Below are 12,207 nucleotides of genomic sequence, written 5' to 3' on the forward strand. Positions count from 1 at the left end.
CAGCAGCCCCAGGCTATGTAATAATGAGCGGAGAGCCCAGGGGACAAAGGGAACAGGTAAGACAGAGTGAGAATTTTCAGGGGTGTGAATGAACTGAAATCCCAAAACAGCCTCTGAGCTGGCTGGAACCAAGCAGGGCCCCCTGCAATTGGATGCAGGGGTGGGCACTTGACACTTGATTTGCATTTCCCTGATTGAGGCAGGAGATAGATGGGCTTCAGGCTAGACATTTACAACTAGCCTCCTGTTTACTCTTCCTGGGGTGAGAAGAAGATGGGCTCAGGCCAGACATTCATTACCAGCCCCCTGTTTACATTTCCTGAAGCAGAGACAAACGAGCTCCAGGACTACATATTTATGACCGGACTCCTGTCTATATTTCGAGATCTGCGCCTCAATATAAAAACCAGCAACAGAAATAGGGTAAATAACCAGATATTGGACATTTTTATGGCAGGGACAGAGTGGGACTAAACTCTGTTAAAAGATCAACAGGTCATACATTTCCCATCCTTGGAGCAAGGGAAGCATAGCACATGTGTAGAAAGGCTCATTGGCGGTCAAAAATGAGGGGGCACCAACCCATAATATGTGACGCTAAGGCTATCCCATAGGCCTCTGGGCTGTAATCCATCTTAGAAAAAAGTTGCCCACGCAAGTTGGGGAGGGTCCTAAGGCAAGTCAGGTGTGGAAAAAGAAACCAGATAACTGGCCAAAGGTAAACAAAGATCGGGAAGAACTGCCTTATATAAATGACTTAACTGCCTATTTACCGCACTCTTCCTCATTAGGGAGGACCCCACACGCTTTCTCTCCCGGTGTGCATCTCTGTCTTGCTCCTATCTTAACAAATCGTTTCTCTGTGTGCTCTCCCACTTGTTGTTGTGCTATGTCTCTAATAATAAACTTTGTACCTGTTTTTACAGTTTTGCCTCCGTGAGAAATGCATTTTTCACTGGGGGCAAGAGCCAGGGGGTGTGGTGGCTAGGATTCATCCAGGCTACCCAGATTCAATTCCTGGGCAGGGAATTAAGATCTGGCTTCACACCACCACTCACTGCTGCCTCTCTGAGATCATGCTGATTAGCAGTGTTGAGCATCGTTTCATGTGCCTATTGGCTATCTGTATTTCCTCTCTGGAAAAATGTCTATTCAGTTTTTCTGCCCATTTTTTAAATCAGGTTGTTTGTTTTATTTGATGTTGAGTTGTATGACCTGTTTGTATATGTTTATCCCTTATCAGTCATATCATTTGCAAATATTTTCTCCCATTCAGTAGGTTCAGGCACCTTATTTGTATCCACTCATTTAATCATCACAATCCTATAGAGTAGGTAATATCACCTCCATTTTTCAGATGAAGTAACTGAGGGACGAAGGGATTAAGTAACTTACCCCAAGGTACATGCACTTTCTCTTTATATAAACACACAAAGAACCCTTGTGAACGCTCATGCACTGATCTCAATTTCCCCACACGCCCTACTATCAAATCCTATAGTGTGGGTCCTCCTGGCTAATATACCTCGGCTCTCAAGCCTTCCTGATCACTAATCCCCCTCTACCTGTCAAAACTTAACAGCCTAGGGCTTTCCTGGTGGCACAGTGGTTGAGAGTCTGCCTGCCGATGCAGGGGACATGGGTTCATGCCCTGGTCCGGGAGGATCCCACATGCCGCAGAGAGGCTGGGCCCGTGAGCCATGGCCGCTGAGCCTGCGCGTCCGGAGCCTGTGCCCTGCAATGGGAGAGGCCACAGCAGTGATAGGCCCGCGTACCGCAAAAAAAAGAAAAAAATTAACAGCCAGGAGTTCCCTGGCGGTCCAGTGGGTAAGACTTCACGATCCCAATGCAGGGGCCCCAGGTTTGATCCCTGGTCCTGGAACTAGATCCCGCATGCATGCCGCAATTAAGAAGCCCAAATGCCACAACTAAGAAGTCTGCGTGCCACAACTAAGACCCGGCACAGACAAAATAAATAATAAATAAAAAAATTTTTTTGAACTGTCCTATGTCCTATTCTGTTAGGACCTTGCTAGATGGCTAGAGGCAACCTGATAAATAAATTCAAGCTAAGGTTTCCGCAGCTGATATACTTACTCTCTCAGGTAAGGGGTGTTTGTGTGTGTGTGTGTACGCATACATATACATACATACGTAGCTATGATTTTTAAAGTGGAATTCTTATTTTGGAACACAAAACCATGACAGACTATGATAATAAATACTTATATATTCAAAGTAATCCTCAAAGTCAAGCCATGGCAGGGCAGGACCAGTGGAAAAGATTTTCCACTATAACCACATCACATTAGACCAGGGGTCCCCAACCCCCGGGCCGCGGACCAGTACCGGCCTGTTAGGAACCCGGCCGCACAGCAGGAGGCAAGCGGCGTGAGTGAGCGAAGCTTCGTCTGCTGCTCCCCATCGCTGGCATCACCGCCTGAACACCCCCCCGCCCGCCCTCCTGTCCATGGAAAAACTGCCTTCCACGAAACCGGTCCCTGGTGCCAAGCAGGTTGGGGACCGCTGCATTAGTCTGAGTCAAAGGGCAGCCTGGCCTCAGTCCCCTCCCTGGGGGACACACACAGCCTTGATGCTGGGTATTTGGGGCTTCTTTTCAGGGACCCCCAGGAAGCGCTGGCAGAGTCAGAAGCCACACTGCTGAAGGTGCCCCTGGAGGTGCGGATAAAAGGAGAAAAATTTGGCCAGCCCTCTGGGACTAGAGTTGCAAAATGAAATATAGGATGCCTGCTGAAATTTGAGTTTTAGATAAGCAATGGATAATTTATTAGTATAAATAGAGCCTAAGTATTAATTTTTTTTGGTTTATAATGTAAGTTTCATGCATACGTTTTATTTCTACTTCTGTATGCACTCCAGTGTGCTCACCACCGTAAGTTTAGTTTCCATCTGTCACCACACAGTCGATCCCCATTACCCATGAGTAGGTCCCAAATATTGCACTGAGCACCCTTATACTAAAAATTGTTTATCTGAAATACAAATTCATCTGGGCTGTCTGCTTTTTTGGGGGTGGGGGCTGAGCCACGCAGCTTGTGGGATCTTAGTTCCCCAACCAGGGATTGAACCCGGGCCCTCGACAGTGAAAGCACGGAGTCCTAACCACTGGACCACCAGGGAAGTCCCCAGTCTGCATCTCTATTTGCTAAATTTGGGCCTGCCTGGGTCTCCTCACAGCCAGTTCCTGGGGAAAGAACGTGAGAGACCGTCGTGACCCGCTGGTACAGCATCCGTGGGCGAGGTGACCAGGTGAGATGCCCTGACTGTCCTTCCCCACCCCAGCCTCAAGGTGGCCATGGAACCAGGCCAGGGTTGGTTGGGTGAGGGAGGGGCCGTTGTGGGGTGCCCTGGGGGGGTCACACTCGTGCTTGGCTGTGCCTTGGATCCAGGAACCTCCTTTGTCAGAAGAAAACCAATTTCTCAAGGACTCCTGCCTTATTCTATTTTTTTAGGCCTCGCCACACGTTATGTGGGACCTTAGTTCCCTGACCAGGGATCGCACCTGTGCCCCAGCAATGGAAGCACAGAGTCTTAACCACTGGACCGCCATGGAAGTCCCTGCCTTATTCTTGATTATTTTTTCCTGATCTTGAAAGAAACACATTCAAATATCACAGGAATGTATAAGTCAGAAAGTTCCTCCAGGGACTTCCCTGGTGGTCCAGTGGGTAAGACTCTGTGCTCCCAATGCAGGTGGCCCAGGTTTGATCCCTGTTCAGGGAACTAAATCCTGCATGCCAAAACTAAAGATCCTGCACGCTGCAACTAAGACCCCTAGCAGTCAAAATAAATAAATTAAGAAAAAAAAAAAGTTCCTCCAGAGATAAAACTATCAAGTTGAATGTGTGTTCCAGATTTTTCCTCTATAAAAATGATCATATATTATCATCATTTCCATAAACAGAATCACACAGACTGTTCTGAAACTTACTATTTCATGTGATATCAGGGACTTCCTTCCATGCAGGTGTGCATCTCTACTTTGTTGGGGTTTTTTTTTAAATGAATTTACTTATTTTATTTTTTTTGGCTGTGTTGGGTCTTTGTTGCTGCGCGCAGGCTAAGTGGTGAGCTGCAGTGCCCGTGCTTTTCATTGGTGGCTTCTCTTATTGCAGAGCAGGGGCTCTAGGCACGCGGGCTTCAGTAGTTGTGGCACTCGGGCTCAGTAGCTGTGGCTCACGGGCTCTAGAGCACAGGCTCAGTAGTTGTGGCACTCCGGCTCAGTAGTTGTGGCTCGCGGGCTTAGTTGCTCTGCCGCATGTGGGATCTTCCCAGACCAGGGCTCGAACCCACGTCCCCTGCATTGGCAGGCAGATTCTTAACCACTGCACCACCAGGGAAGCCCTACTTTCTTTGTTTTACTCTGCCTCCTTCTTTACCTCCATGGTGTTTGGTCTTTGGAGCTCTGAGCCCATTTGAGTGTGAGATGAAGGACAAATGTACATAAGCACATCACCCAAATATTTGTGTATGACTTTGGGTGACAAAGCATTACTGACCCCTTTATCCTATCATGGCAGGGGAGCAGGGGGCTGGGGGAGGATCACTGAAATGGGTCCAGGAGGCTGAAGGACTGTATGACTTTTATTGTTGGGCTGAGGAGACCCATCTCTGGGGAGCCTCAGTCAAAGAGGTCCTGGATCACTGCCTCCATCGTGAGACCCTCTGCTTGTCTCCAGCACCCATCCCCGGGCTCCTCCTTAGGCAGGGGCCCCTCCTCTCCTAGCATCCTCATCGACATCACCTGACTCCAGCAGGGGCCAAACCCCTGGGCAACGCCAAGAGCCTCCCGGCCTCAAACGGGTTGGCCGGCATTCACTTCCCGGTGCTGTCCTCCCGACCTGCTCAGTCATTAGGAAACGCCTTGGAGGCAGCAGCTGTCACAGTGACAGCGGCAGGAGGACGTGCCACCCGCCCAGCACCTCTGGGTGGCTCAGATCTGCTCCATGGAGGCCCCGGGTGGAGAGGCAGATGCTGCTTGCCCTGGTCCCAGACAAAGTGAGTCTGGGGGCCGGGCTGGGGGAAGGGAAGGAGTGGGATCCAGTCAGAGCTTGGCAGGGCTCTGCACTGACATTGGAGTGATGCCAGGGTGTGAGAGAGAGAGAGAGAGAGAGAGAGAGAAAGTGTGTGTGTGTGTGTGTGTGTGTGTGTGTGTGTGTGTGTGTGTGTGTGTGTGTGTGTGTGTGTGTGTGGTGTCTAGGGGTGAGGAAGTGGTCAACAAAGCCTTGCCTTGGGAATCCAGGAGGGAAACCCGGTGCCCACAGGTCTCACTCTGCCTGACTGTCCCAAGGTGGGGGGCGGGGATCGTCTGGGCTGGTGACACCCCCCTCCAGTCCTCGAGGTGAGCTGCTGTGGGAGAAACTAGGCACTGGGGCTTCATGAGGACGGCTCCCCCTGAGCTGGCCCTCGTCCTCCCCTGCCTCCCAGGCGGCTGGAGGGGCAGCCCCGTTTACAGTCACTCTGAGGAGGGAAGTTTGGGGAGTCACTTTCCCATCCAGGCTTCATCTATTCCTTAAAAAAAAAAAAAAAAAAAAACCCTTTACTGAGGTATGATTGACATACAACAAGCTGTATATATTTAACATATACAACTGGATTCTGGAGCTCTCGTGAGGTATTTTCATCCCTGGATGTTTGTTAGATCAGTGTTTCTGTAGAGAAACATTCTGTGAGGGCTGGGACCTCTCTCAATTCTTCACCTACTCCTTGGATCAAGGTCTGGAATGCCCTCCGTGGAGGCATCCGAACCCTTGCTACAGGAGGTGGTACGCAGCATGGGCCACGCAACCAAACTGACCTGGCCTCGAATCCTGGTTCTGCCCTGGACTAGCAGCCTGACTTTGAACAAGTTACTTAAGCCTCGGGGTTCCTCATCTGTAAAATGGAAATAATATCCACCTCCCAGAGTCGCCGTCATGATGAAATGAGGAAGGGATGCAAAATGCTAAGCACATAATTAGCGTTCAATAAATAGTCGCTGTTACAATTATGTATTAGCTCAACACTGGTCCCATCTCACCTAGGAAGACTTTTCAGCCCTCCTTCCCCGAAATTTTCTGAAGTACCAATGGGGATGCCTTTGGCAGATAATGTCTTGCACTGTTATTTAGCTAGTTTGTGCCCAAATCAGAGCATTATTCCTTGCATTTCTTCTGCTGCCCTCTCCCCTGCCCCAGCACCCAAGACAGAGTCAGGCCCATAAGAGGAACTCAAGGATGGAGAATGAAATGGAATTAAGAGAAAGGGAGAGACGCAAGGAGGGAAGCGTCACGGAGACTGAGAAAGGGAGGTGAGAAGGTGGGGATGGAGGGCGGGTGGCATTGTCCAGACGTGAGTGACATGCCTCACCCGAAGCACACGATGGGGAAGGGACTGCACAGAGAAGCCACCAGAGGGGACCTGGGATGTCTTTTGCATCCCCTGCATTCTTTTAATTTTTCCTCCAACTCAGTCCTCCCTGCTCCCCTCTCATCCCAAGGAGGAAAGTGCTTCCTGATTTGGCTAATATCTACTCACCCACCCAATCTATCAACTGATTCTAATGTTTTCTATACTATCTATGAAATCTCTCTCTCTCTCTCCCATCTCCCTCTCCATTCTCTTTCCCAGGTGACCTCAGACAAGTCACTTCTCTATCTCTGGACCCGGGTCTGCTCACCTATAAAACTGGATTTTCCTAAATGGCCTCAGAAGTCCTTTCTTCCCCCAGCATTCTCTTATCTGCTTTACTTCTCTTTTTTTAAACTTATTTATTTATTTATTTTTGGCTGCGTTGGGTCCTCGTTGCTGTGCGTAGGCTTTCTCTCATTGTGGAGAGTGGTGGCTTCTCTTGTTGCAGAGCACGGGCTCTAGAGCGCAGGCTCACTAGTTGTGGCGCACGGGCTTAGTTGCTCCGCGGCATGTGGGATCTTCCCAGACCAGGGCTCGAACCCATGTCCCCTGCATTGGCAGGCGGATTCTTAACCACTGCACCACCAGGGAAGTCCCTGCTTTACTTCTCTTGCCTGTCTTGATAACTTATTTCTTAGTTACCCAAACAACTTAAGCGATTGATCATTCCTCCTTTAGAAAAAAATCTTTTTTCAAGAAAACTTATAAATGTCCCCTAGGCTCTAAAGTTTCATGAAGGGCTTTCTTGATCACTGCTTATCTCCAATGCCTGGCTCAGTACCTAGCCCACAGAAAGCGCTCAATAAATATTTGTTGAATAATTGGATGGATGGATGGATGGATGGAATTGCCACCACATGCCTGTGGGGAATAATGAGATGCAGGGGGACATGTTAGCAGTTGGTCGGCTTAAGAAAATCAGGGTCATCCTGAGAATAACCCCAGTTTAGACATTTGCAAGTGTGTTATGAAACAAAAAAGTTAAAAAGTCTGAGAAACACTGGAATCACCATCTTAATGATCTATTGCCCATCACTTACCTAATCTATTGTCATCTTGTTCAGTTATTCTACTTTGAGGGGAGCTGCCCTCTGTCAGGGGTGTGATATTCTTGAGTCACTTACGTAATAAGGAACATCTGGGGAGGAGAGGGAAGGTCAGAAGGCAGATGCCAGGAGGGGAAAGGGCTCGGCCTGCCTTAACAATGACACCTACCGTTTATTGAGCACTTACTGCGAGCCAGACTCTTCACTCATGCTACCTCACTTAATACTCTGGACAACGCTGAGAGGAAGGTGGTACGATTATCATCAACCCCACCTTAGAGATGGGAAACCGAGGCTCAGATAGGTTATACAGACAGTAATGGGTGTATCAAGGATTTGAAGCCAGCTTCAGAGTCTGAGCACTTGAACCCTCACCCCAGCCTGGAGGCCACACTGACCACTTCAGAGACCAAAGCTTGAAAACCCCTGCAAAGGCTTTGGTGTTGCCACCAGGGTCCCCAGTCCCCTACCCCTCCCTTTACTTTTTTTTTTTTTTTTTTTTTTGCGGTACATGGGCCTCTCACTGTTGTGGCCTCTACCGTTGCAGAGCGCAGGCTCAGCAGCCATGGCTCACGGGCCCAGCCGCTCCGCGGCACGTGGGATCCTCCTGGACTGGGGCACGAACCTGTGTCCCCTGCATCGGCAGGCGGACTCTCAACACTGTGCCACCAGGGAAGCCCCTCTCTACATATTTTTGCTCTTTCTTGGTTATGGGACCAAGTTTTCAACTTGGCAAAATGGACTTGGAACCAAGCCAGGAGGGGGGAGAGATTCCAAAAGATGTGTGATTGAACCAACTCTAGTTTGTCCTTCCTATTAACTAATCTTGTTCTCACTACGTCATCTCTCAGGTCTGAGGGCTGCCACACAGCTCTAGTTGTCAGTGTGTCCAGGGGTCTTTTGCCTACGTCACTGATGTAAGAATATATCAATAACAGGTGATCACGGTCCTTCTAAAGAGGCTGTTCCAGATGAGTTTAGATGACACAGCTGTGATACTGGGGACACACAGAAGAATGAGAACACTTGGACCGCATCACATACCCAAAGAGGTGTTTCTCATCAAGGTTTACACCTTGGGAAACTGGACTAAATCCAACAACGTTGCCATTGCTCAGAGCATCGCTGGAGCCTCTCTTTAGCCCTCAGATAATGTGAGAAACCCACCTGTTACATCATGGCGACTCCTTATCTTTGATTTAAAACAACCTTATGCCACTTGAGCACTCATTTGCTTTCTCACCAGAATGGGCACCCGGTGACTTTTGGCCATTTCCAAATACCAGACGTATCCTCGAAGGATGAAAATCTGCCTTCACAGAGGTTAATCAGAAGGTTCTCTCGCAGCCTCAGGCAGGCCTCTGGGAAGAGTCTGAAGGATGAGTGAGCTGTGATGGGCCAAGGAAGGCGCCCACAGCTCCCTGACGTGACCGCGCGGCCGGCCAGGCGTCATTTGGATGTGTAAGTTTTGAGTTTCATTTTCAAAACCCTCGTTGCTTTACAGCCACACGTAGCACACAGGAATGCGATCCAGGGGCTGAGCACAATCCAGTGGGTCAGCCAGCCCGAACGGGGAGACGGAGCAGCAGCAGAGGCTTTTCTGGAAAACGGCCACTCTGGGCACACGCCCACAATGAAGCCTGGACTGAGGCCACGGGTGCATCCGCTTAGCCACCTGCTTTCCCTGGGAAATGGGTCCTCCGGCCTCCACTTCGGCCATGGAACCAGGAAGGGGGAGGGGGTGACCTCACAGCGAGTGCCGTCGGGGTGGAGGTGGGAGGCGACACCTTCCCCCGCCACCCACCTCCTTCCAGAGCCCAGCCGTTATTTGTCTCCCAACCCCCCTTCCGGAAGCGGCCCCTCGTCGCCTCCGGAGGGTCCAGGGTTTACTTCCGGTAGACCTTGGAGGAGGAGCAGCGGGAGAGGACCGGGGAGGAGGGGGAGGGGGAGGGGAGGGGAGGGGGAGGGGAGGGGAGGGGGAGGGGGCGGGGGCAGCGGGGCGGCAGGAGGCTCGGAGGGGTCAGGCAGGGGAGCGAAGGAGGGAAAGGCGCTGATACTCCGGCCCTTCCCGCCCACAGCCAGGGCCCTGCCCTCCCGTGCGGCTATGTCCGAGGGGGAGAGCGAGGAAAGCTCGGGCGGCGAGTGCCCCGTGTGCTACGAGAAGTTCCGCGCAATGGAGGGCGCCAGCCGGACGCTGAGCTGTGGCCACATGTTCTGCCATGACTGCCTGGTCAAGTACCTCCTCTCCACGCGCGTGGACGGGCAGGTCCAGAGGACCGTCGTCTGCCCCGTCTGCCGCTATGTCACCTTCCTAGGCAAGAAGAGCTCCTGGCCCTCCAAGCAGGACAAGAGCTCTCAGACCCTGGCCGTGCCCATGGGCCTGACGCCCATGCCACCGCCGGACACCCTAGGCCACGCTAACCCTCTGGCCCTCTCCCAGCCTTTCTGGAGGCCGTCCCCGAATCAGGGCGGCCAGCTGCCCTTGGTCCCGCCGCCCGGCCTGCCCCGGGAGCCGCAGATCTTCATCATCAGCTGCCACGGGATGCCCCTGGGGAAGCAGGACAGCATCCTGCCCGGGCGCAACCTGGCCGAGCTCTCGGAGGCCTCCCTGGTGCCCAGCTCCACCCGGTCGTTCTGCAGCTGCTCCCAGGCCCTACTGCTCATCATCCTCATTGCCGTGGTGGCCGTGGTGGCTGCCATCCTGCCCTGGGTGCTGGTGGTGAGGAAGCACGCGTGAGTGGGGCACCGGCCCGACGGCCGCTCTGGAAGCTGCCCGCTCACACAGCCAGGCTGCCTGGGGGGGGGCCAGCCGAGCCCTGAGGGGTGGCCAGGGGCAGAGGGCGTGTTAGGGCGGTGCTGGCTGGAGGTCCAGTGGCATCTCCCCATCCCGGCTCCTTGCCCCCAATGCATCTCAGACAGAACAGGGGGGCCAGGACTGGGCTGAACAGCCAGGCTCTGGGCTGAATGAAATGGAAACTCCAGGCTCCAGGCCAGGGAGGAAAGCGTGATGGACACCCCTGCTCAGAAACAGCAGTAGGGGCATACTCTCAGGGGATACTGGCCCTTCCTCTAGGCTAGAGCCGAGCAAGGCAGGGAGATGGGCGGCTGCTCCGTCCTGTGGGCTCACCAGCCCCGAGGGGTAGTCCTCATCTGCCAGGTGACCTACCTGAGGCCAGCTGGGGTTCTGCGTGGGGTACATCCTGGAGGGGGCCCAAGGGCAGGACTCCTCCAGGTCAGAATTCCCAGCCAGGGTCCTCCAACCTGCTCCGAGCAATAAACAGAAGGAGTGGCGCAGGGGCCAAAGGCACTTGTGTTTCCTGGAGTCTCAGCCCCCATCCGTGACGCCCCACAGCTGGGCAAGGGTGCCAGCCTGGAAGGACTTCCCTGAGGGAGAAGCTGATCTCAGGGAGCTCCTGGAGGAAGGAACAGAAAAGGGGAGCGGAGGCCACGTCAGGAGTCGGAAGTTTGTTGACAGAGGCTGAGGCCAGCAGAATGGCCCACAGAGCCAGAGGTCTCCCCAGGCCTCCCCGGCCCAAGAATGGTCCAAATCTTGAGTCCTGGGGTTTTCAAGGATAGTCTGGAAGGCGGGCAGTGCAGGGGAAGCCTGGTGGCCGGGACTTGAGTCAGCTGAAAACTATGTGGGCAAACGAACCCCTGGGGGCTCCCTCCCAGCCCAGGTTCTCCTCTTCCTCATGACCAACCACTCATTAGAGGCCACACCAGCTGGGCCAGTTCCCGGGGTGGATTCCCAGGCTGGGCTGGGTGAGGAAGGGTGGGGAAGAAGACAGCTGTGCTTGGCAGGGATGCTTCTGTCTCAGTGAACACTGGAACCCACAGCGCTGGCCAAGGTCACATCACCCAGGGACCCCGCCTATGCTGGAGGTCCTTGATGAGGACACTAGAAAAAGCTCAGGTTGGGTCTTGTCTGGGGAGCGAGCCATTCGGGGACAGCTATTTTCTGTTTACTAAGGCCCATAAGTCAGTGGGCCATCGTCTTAATTTTAGGGCTAAAAACAGCAAAAATCTCAAGCTGTTTTCTGAAATGGGTGGTTGTTCAGAGCCCAGGTGTGCCAACAGCCAAACTCTCCACAGCCTCTCCCTCTCTCAGCGAAGTTCGCTGTATGTGGAGAAAGAAGTAGCGCCCTCTTACCTAGTTCCTAAAAGCCTGTAGTGGTGGTCATTTGGGGACCATTAGGGGATGGGATCCACCTGCAGGGGATATTGAGACACAGGGAGAGTTGATTTAATACACTTATGGGCTTCTTTTCAAGACTAGAGAAGAACATAGGTGCTATTGGGGGAGGTACAGGTGGATTCATGGGAAAAAATGTTTATTACAGGAATTAAAATGTTAAATTTACAAAGACTCTACTGAGTCAGTTTTAACCACACCCAGGCTGCTTCAAACAGTGTCATGAATTTCTGGGGACCTGCTTTTAGCCTTTCCAGATTCTATTGTGTTTGCCAAAAGTTAATTTCGAAATACCTGTAGTGTTTCCATATTGTTCAGTCGTGACTTGTAGATGGCATTTCTTTTATCTTCAAACAATGTCAAAAGCTATATATTTTCTCAAAGATTCCAGACACATTGTAAATGCATGTGGGAAGCGATGAGCCTGGACTTTTAGGATAATTCATTTTAAATGAAAAAGACCATCTGAAAACACAGATGCAAATGGCTCTTAAACATTTACTCAGCCACACTTGTGAGAGCAGTGCAAATGACAATTCTGCTGGCATCCCATTTTTC

At 51.9% G+C, this 12,207-nt stretch overlaps 1 protein-coding gene across 1 annotated transcript; it reads left to right on the forward strand.

The window, feature by feature from the left end:
- Positions 1-8,785: 8,785 nt before the first annotated feature.
- RNF222 (ring finger protein 222) lies at positions 8,786-10,194 on the forward strand (the record flags this gene model as incomplete). The annotated part of the gene is made up of 2 exons (XM_079724676.1): positions 8,786-8,918; positions 9,536-10,194. Exons 1-2 carry the CDS (start codon positions 8,915-8,917, stop codon positions 10,192-10,194), a joined length of 663 nt encoding a protein of 220 aa, XP_079580802.1. The 5' UTR covers positions 8,786-8,914.
- Between the last annotated feature and the right edge of the window lie 2,013 nt (positions 10,195-12,207).

This window comes from Hyperoodon ampullatus, assembly GCF_949752795.1.
Source record: "Hyperoodon ampullatus genome assembly, chromosome: 19".
Classification (NCBI taxonomy): Eukaryota; Metazoa; Chordata; class Mammalia; order Artiodactyla; family Ziphiidae; genus Hyperoodon; species Hyperoodon ampullatus.